Source organism: Montipora foliosa, chromosome 4 (assembly GCF_036669935.1).
Source record: "Montipora foliosa isolate CH-2021 chromosome 4, ASM3666993v2, whole genome shotgun sequence".
Taxonomy (NCBI): Eukaryota; Metazoa; Cnidaria; class Anthozoa; order Scleractinia; family Acroporidae; genus Montipora; species Montipora foliosa.
The window spans coordinates 1,024,419-1,031,918 of record NC_090872.1 but is presented as its reverse complement, the minus strand read 5'-3'; the positions used below and the strand labels follow the sequence as shown (position 1 = coordinate 1,031,918).

Sequence of the window (7,500 nt, the reverse complement as noted above, 5' to 3'; positions counted from 1 at the left end):
GTTGTCTGATCTCGCCTCAAACTTGCAGGGTAGTGCATGGCTCAACTTTAAACATCGCCCTTTCAGCAAGAGATCTGCTTCTATTTGGTAAGTACTGGATTACTGATCATACTGTTATTTTGAACATCACCTCTGGTGCTTTCACTTTGCATAGTAAAATGCTTTTGAAATCATGAACTTTTCCAATCATCCGCGATTCCTTTGTGGCAGATATAATTGGTTAACGAATTCTTTATGGCAGCACTGTTTATCCGCTTTGTTGTAATTTCATTGTATAGTGTACCAGACATATGTCACTACAAGACAGGGCCCGGTTCCTCGAAAGCCGATTAACTTAATCCAGGATTAGCGTAAACTTTTGTTTCACGTTTTCAACTTTTTGGTGAAAGTTTCTTTTGCTTAATTTTGTTTTTCAAGATTGACGTCTTCTCATGTAAAGTTCTGCCGAAAATCTGCGTCGAACAGCATTTGGGAGTAGAGAAATGAACTGTTTGGTTAAATTTTAATCTTAGATTAGCGTTAATCGGCTTTTGAGGAACTGGGCCCAGAACGTTAAAGTGCAAGCTTTTCAGTGCTACCTAAATAAATGTGGTTTTGTTTTGAACCAGTTGCGTAATTTTAGTTTGAAAATACAACACCTCAATTTGTTTACATAATTGACATTCGAAACCACTTGCGTTCGAGCTTCCTTCGCGTGCGAGCGTTCTTCAGCCTGACCGTTGTACTTTTCATATTTGGACACCAACATTCTTTGCCTTGTACATTATTTTTGGAAAGTTCACATCATTTCCAAGAATTTTTATTGCTCAAAAAAGTGAAGGTGATGCCAAAAAACTTAAGTTAGACTGCTGGCGTGTGGAAACAGCAAAGCTGTTGAAATGTCCTGTTAGATGGTGTTGGAAGATGTACCACTGTAGCAAAAATATGTTCGTTCTGAATTTTCTTTTACCGGAAACAATCATATATTATTTGTTAACGTCTTTGCTTTGCTCATTAATCCTGGAGTTATGTCTGGTTTACGTTGGCTCCTCAGCATTTCACCTAAACGAGTTAGCAGCTTATCTACCACGATGAAATACTCCGCGCCAAGTTTTGTGCAAATATTAGAGTCCTGCCTTCTCTGCCATTATTTTGAAATTTCCTGCAGACAAACCCTTAAAAATTGTACTAAAGCTGATAGGTCTAATTTCCAGTTGTTCACATTCCTGTTTACAATGTATATCTGTCATAAAAGGCAGACTTGCTTTGCTTAATTGAACCACAAAACAGGTTGATTTCCTCCTCCTAATAATTCACTTATCCATGATTTTTGTTTTCCATCACAGGGGCCACTTTTATAAGATGAATACTCTTCATTGTCTAGATGATGGATAAATTCTAAGACAAAAGCAATGGTTTCTGGTGGAAGTTTATGACTATATTGGCGTCTTATTTTCGGAAGTGCTGCTCCTGGACCATACATCTTACTATAAAGTCTAGCTTTTGTTAATTCGTAGTCTGTGCATGATACTTCTTCTCCTCGACTGTTAGTAAACCTGAACATTTGCTTAATTTCCTTATTTGTGTATTGCTGTGCTACACAGTTCAACAGTTCAACCCATTTGGGACTTCCAGGTCTCTCTCTGGAGTAGCTGAGAGCTAAGCCCTCCATGATGTTAGCATGTGCATTCACTTTTTCCTGAATGGAATTTGAAAGAAGTGAAGACAATGGCTTGCTCCTTTTACTTTTTACTTCTAGTAAGAAACACCTCCTAGAGAGTGAGGTTCGCATGGTTACAATCATGTTTCCAAAACATTGCTAAAGTCAGTATTCGTGCAAAGTACTGATAGAGGTGAAAAATATTGTGATCTTATTTTTTTTTTCAAAGGTAAAGGAAAAACCGTCCTGACGTTGAATTAGTCAGTAATAATTACTGACTCTGATCTGATTATTAGAATGCAAAAAGAGTACTCTATAGCCTGGATTAGTTTTCTATTTTAGGGAATAATGCATACAGTACAAACTCACATATAAGAACCTAGTACAGGCTGAAATTTGGCATTTTAAAAATACCCAAAAATATAAGAACCTGCAGAGCCTGGCAAAGAAAAAGAGGTACTTACAAAAAAATCACCCTTGAGAAAACTCCTGTTATAGACCTAATCGGCTAACTCAATGTTGTACCCAATTCAAACCCTTTGGGGAAAAAACATTTTGTTTCAGGTATTTTCATATCATTTAAATATGAATGGTACATTATAATGCAAATACAATACACAAAGAATCTTAATCTCAGGAGATTTGAATTGGGTACAACATTGAGTTAGCCGATTAGGTCTATTGTGTATATGTTTTCTTTGATTGGCATTTTATTGGATTTTCTCTAGAAATAAATTATGTTTTCCATAAAGCTACAGTGCAATACTGTCTACATATCTTATGAATAAAATATAGAAATTTATTGTTGTTCCTCTGAGAAATAAGAACCTATTAAGAAACTACATGTAATCAGCCTGAATTATGACCTCAAAAATTCTAGGTTCTTACTTGTGGGTCTTTACTGTATTTTGTAGGGTTACCAGTAGTAACTTTTACCCTGTTATACAAGCATGACAGCATGCCATGTTTTCAGTTTCGCGGGCTTGGGAGATCCTTGAATGGTGTTCATCTTTTCATTACCAATCCAAACAAACTGAAAAACCAACTAGTAAGGTAGAATATGTATGGTAGAATTTTACCATGTGAGTTAAAAGAAGGAAAGTTTGGCCCATCAAATTGGCCTTCAAGAATTTCCTGGCAGATCTGTTCATTTGAGGCACCCATGTTTTCAACTTCTGTTTTAAGTTCAGCCACTTTTTACCTTGCGCAGTTTTAAAGTTTGCTTCAAATCCTCCGCTGAGTTTGCTTTGACGTGAGTTCATATGACACTGGGGCACAACCAACTTGATTTTGAATAGAATTGTTTGCAGACAGGGGCTGTGGAACACTTTTGTTTAAACTGGGTGACAGCCTGTGCAACCTTACATAACATGCACCACAGCACCTTAAACTGCCTATGAGGGCCACACAGCCAAACTTTTTTTCCAAAAAAGTTTTCTTAGCTTCAGGGAACAAATCATCTACTGACTTTGGGAGATATGTCCAGGTTTGACCCTAATTAGATGCACGCGGATTTCGATAAGCGTCATGAAGTGTCCCCTTGCTCTTCTCGCCAACTTCAACATCACTTGTGTCTCAGAATACAGACAATTTATGTCACAAAGTGTCCCACAAATGCTACTCTTTAAGTGAAGATTAGCTGCTGCATTTACCCAAAACTAAAAATAATGCTGACCTTTACCCTTACCTTATTGTTGAAAATAGGCAGCAAATGCTTAGACTTAAAGGGACACTTTGTGTTGGATGTCAAAATTGGGCGTGTATCTAATTAGGGTCAAACCTGGACATAAGTGGACTTTGGTAGTGACTTTAAATGTTTTAGCTTGTACAGGGGAGTTGTGCATTTGGACGCTGAACATCAGAGGCGGATAGTGGCATTCCTACAGGCTTGACATTTTTCCTTTAACATCATTTATGGGACGAGATTCTTCCTTCCTTGTAGGTTTTTTACATATACTATAAGTAAGTACTGATGAAGACATTGTTTACAATCTCTGAGGCTCAGCTGGGACTAGTTTCTTTCTTTTTTTTTTTTTTTTTTTTTTCAATTCTTCACAAAGATCAAACCTTCAATAACTCTCTTTTTTTTAACTTTGATATAAGCTAGACTTAACTCTAGGGAATTGGAAAATGAAACATTTGTGGCAAATTTTATGATAAATTCAACTCAACAATCGAAATTGAAAGTTGACAATTGAAGCTAAGCTGAACACAATCTTAATGTGTAACTTTAAAGGGGGAACTGAAAAGGAAACACTTAAACACTGGGGGTCTCTTTACGGAAGAAGTGTGCGGGAGATAAGCTGAAAATCAACTCTAAAGGAACCTATCCACGAATACTCAATACCTTTCAAAAAAAAAAAAAGGACAAAGTTACCTTTTGTAAGGTCTAGCGATAAAGTACACCGAGCTGTAACGACAACAGCAGTCCGAAAACGATCTGTAGGAAACCTCACTGAACCGTAACGCAAGTGACAGAAGCTGCTTCCACATCAGCGACTACCTCTAACTCGAATATCAGATCACCGGTCACAGACAAGGCAATGACAAAAGAACTGTTCACACTATTTTAATAGAAGTATAATAAGAATTCATCCTAGGTTTGCAATCTCAAGATAGTCCAAAAGCAACTCTTGACACACTAATTCTAGACTGGATCTCTTATTAGCAGAGTCGGAGAACTCGAAATCTTACGGCAGAAAGATCTTTTCGAACAATTTGCGTACTGGTTATAACCTTGCAAGAAGGTTAAACTAAATACGATAAATTCACCGCTTCAAAACGTTTTTCAAAGCTTTACAGATCTTTCCGAAGTGACTGAATGAAATACCTGTGTAAAATGGTTGGCTAATCGCTTGCACTCAACACAACTTCTATGTGCTCTTCCACAGCGACACAATATGGCCGACGGTACAAGTCCTGATCTGAAAGAAAGATGCGCGCAAGCTCTTATGGGATTTTTGGCCGCTGGCGCGCTTTATTGCTCGATGTTCAAAAAAATCTCGTCTTAATGTATTCTTGCGCTAAATCATCTAGCTTTCTGAAAACGCCCTTTCGGATAGCGTTAAGCGCACGTCGATCAAAAATGTTTTATGCAATTTCCTGTAAATCTGATTTATTTTATCCTTTCTCTGTGATGGAAACTACATTCTAACTATCCGTAAACCAAGCAACGGTGTGATACGTTAATTCTTCGAGAAAGCTTCCAGTGACAACAAGACTGCTGATAGTCTTCTACAAGTGGAACTGAAGCGCCCCTCTGCGTCTGACCAATTCTGTCGAAACACCTTGTTTTCAAAAGGGATAAAACGGCCACACGCTACGTCAGAGGCATCAGAATACACAATTCTGGAGGGTTTCTGTTTGCATGGCCACAATGGAATGCCATTCAAGTTAGACACATTATTCTTTCAGAACTTCAACTCGCTAACAGCTTCTTCGTTCAAATAGGCGTGATCATTCCAGGATCTGCTCGAATTAATAACAAGGTACGAATATCTGGACATCAGTCTGGTGACATTGCCAAATACAATTTCCCAACAAAATAATCTTGCCCGCTATGGTCGCTATTCGTTTCACGTGAAGAAAAAAAACGTAAGGTCTGAACATAAGGTATTCAATGTCGGTTTCTAGACTTTCAATTTTTTTGTCCGTTGCAGAAATAGATGAATTGATCATGTTCAAAACTGAGCCCAGCCAAGTTATGATCTGGCTGGGATTCCATGTGCATTTATCTTCATAGGAAGAAAGACCAACTTTCAGTAAATCTGAATGACTTGCAAACTAGCTTTTTTAGGAAGCCGGTGAAAAGTTGTACCCGCCCCCAAACAGTCGTCTAGAAAACCAAGAATAGCCGTGCCTTCACTACGCCAATTCTTGACCAAAGGCTTAAATAATTTGGTTAACAAAACAGTTGTGAGACCGAATGGGAGCACTAGAAGTGAATAATACTTGGTTGATCCTTCGGAAAAGGTCCAAGAAAATAATGAATATTTAGTATGCTCGGAGAAAACATCAATATGGTAATATACGGACTTTAAATCAAAAGTAAACAAATAATCGCCGGGCTAGATAACCTGTTTGGCAACAGCGATGTCTTCACATTTGAAAATCTTATTGAAGAGATGCAAATTAATATGTCTAAGGTCGATCTAAAATAAGCCTGTTCTTACTACTCTTTTGCATAGATATACATACCAATGCATTTACAATCTCTAGGGGCACTGATAATTCCGCTATACAATTCAATTCCAACAAAATCTAAATAGCTTCTTTTTAGTCAGGGAGCATATGTCATAAAATAAATCTCCGTGGGATTTTTATGGTGAAAGCAAACCACCTACCTAGATGTGTTAAGGGAAACCTGAGGAACATTAAAAATGTTGTCGGCAATTTTGTAACCTGCACCGGCGGTCGCTATGGGGGTCTGTTTTTAGACCTATATGGTTCAACATGGAATGGAGGCTCGAATATAAAATGGCGTGTAAATACAATTAACTACAATAAATTTCCACAAAAATACCAGAAATCTTTAATATAGTCTATCTAATACATATCCATAGACTTAAGTACTTAGTACTGATCACATGATCAACACTGCACGAAAGCGAGGCTGGTCATTTGTTAGCTTCAAATAAGCATCAAAGGCATGAATTCTGGTATCGAAAATTGATCAAAGAGTTAAATTTATCAAAGCGAGTATTATTTCATGTTTAAAAACTATATTCGGATCAATAGCTTATTGAAATCAGGAAAAACAATGATTTTGGTCAGCGGTCATTTGCATCATTTTAGAGGTCCGCCATGTTGGATTTACAGACCATCTAGAGCGACATGTTTTGTGGTGTTTATGAAGATATGGAAACGGATTGTGGTTCAAAAACAAACGAAATTGAGGCCCAAGGGTTGGATTTACATTTATGTATAATTTGTCAAAGGAAAAAAATTGAAAATCTAGTTGAAAAGCCCGAAGCACATGAAAAAGTGTGAATATCGATCGAGGAATGGAGTAAATATGGCAATCTCCAGTACACAGAAGTGTGGAATAAACTGAGGTTTACTTCTGTCCAAGAGCTCGAGGATAGGCAGGCATCATGGCATAGATCCTGTTATAAAGATGCAGTACATGCTGGGATGCTTAGACGAGCAAGAGAAAGGTATGAGAGGCAGCTCGAAGGCCCCAATGAGTCCAGGCGAAAATCACGACCAGGTTCATCACTAGAAATTCCCCAACTAACCCGTTCGCAAACGTCTCCCTACAATAAGAATGTTTGTTTTTTCTGCGATGGCCCACCCGGTTACCGTAAGAACCTGCATAATATTAGTATCTTTTCTGCCGGTGAGTCCCTTTGCACTGCGATTGGGATGTCAGGGAATGATAAGCTCTCGGTTAAGCTCAACACATCAATTTCTCCAGATTATGCTCATTCGATAGATATAAAGTACCACAAAAACTGTTGGACAATTCATGTATCGCACGTTTTACGAAGACAAACATTCGAATTATCATCTGCGAAGTTGGCTGGTGAGATTGCAGCACAAATAGAATTCCTGACAATGACGGAGATGACTTTGAGGAGTGGAAAAGTGACGACTATGTCCGAATTACAAGATGCTTTTGAAAGCATACTAGAATCTAACAATGTGGAAAATCCGAGAGGCGGACGAAAGGCCTTAAAGCAGTTACTACTCCGAGAGATACCAGAGATAGAGTTTCATGCACCTAAACGTGTCAATGAGTCCGAGCGAGTCAGTATCAAGAGAACAAGAGATGAAGCAATTCAGATGACTGAAGATCAGACCGCAAACATAGACTCCGATATGAAAACTCTGTTTGATGCCGCCGCAATAATTAGGAAATC

The 7,500-nt window shown here is 38.1% G+C and overlaps 1 protein-coding gene across 1 annotated transcript in view; it reads left to right on the top strand.

Annotated features, from left to right (window-relative positions):
- The first annotated feature begins 6,635 nt into the window (after positions 1-6,635).
- Positions 6,636-7,500, top strand: part of LOC137999467 (uncharacterized) — a 2,261-nt gene continuing 1,396 nt past the window's right edge. The window contains exon 1 of the mRNA XM_068845239.1: positions 6,636-7,500. This exon is cut by the window's right edge and continues 1,396 nt beyond it. Within this exon, the coding sequence (XP_068701340.1) occupies positions 6,773-7,500 (728 nt within the window). The 5' untranslated portion in view covers positions 6,636-6,772.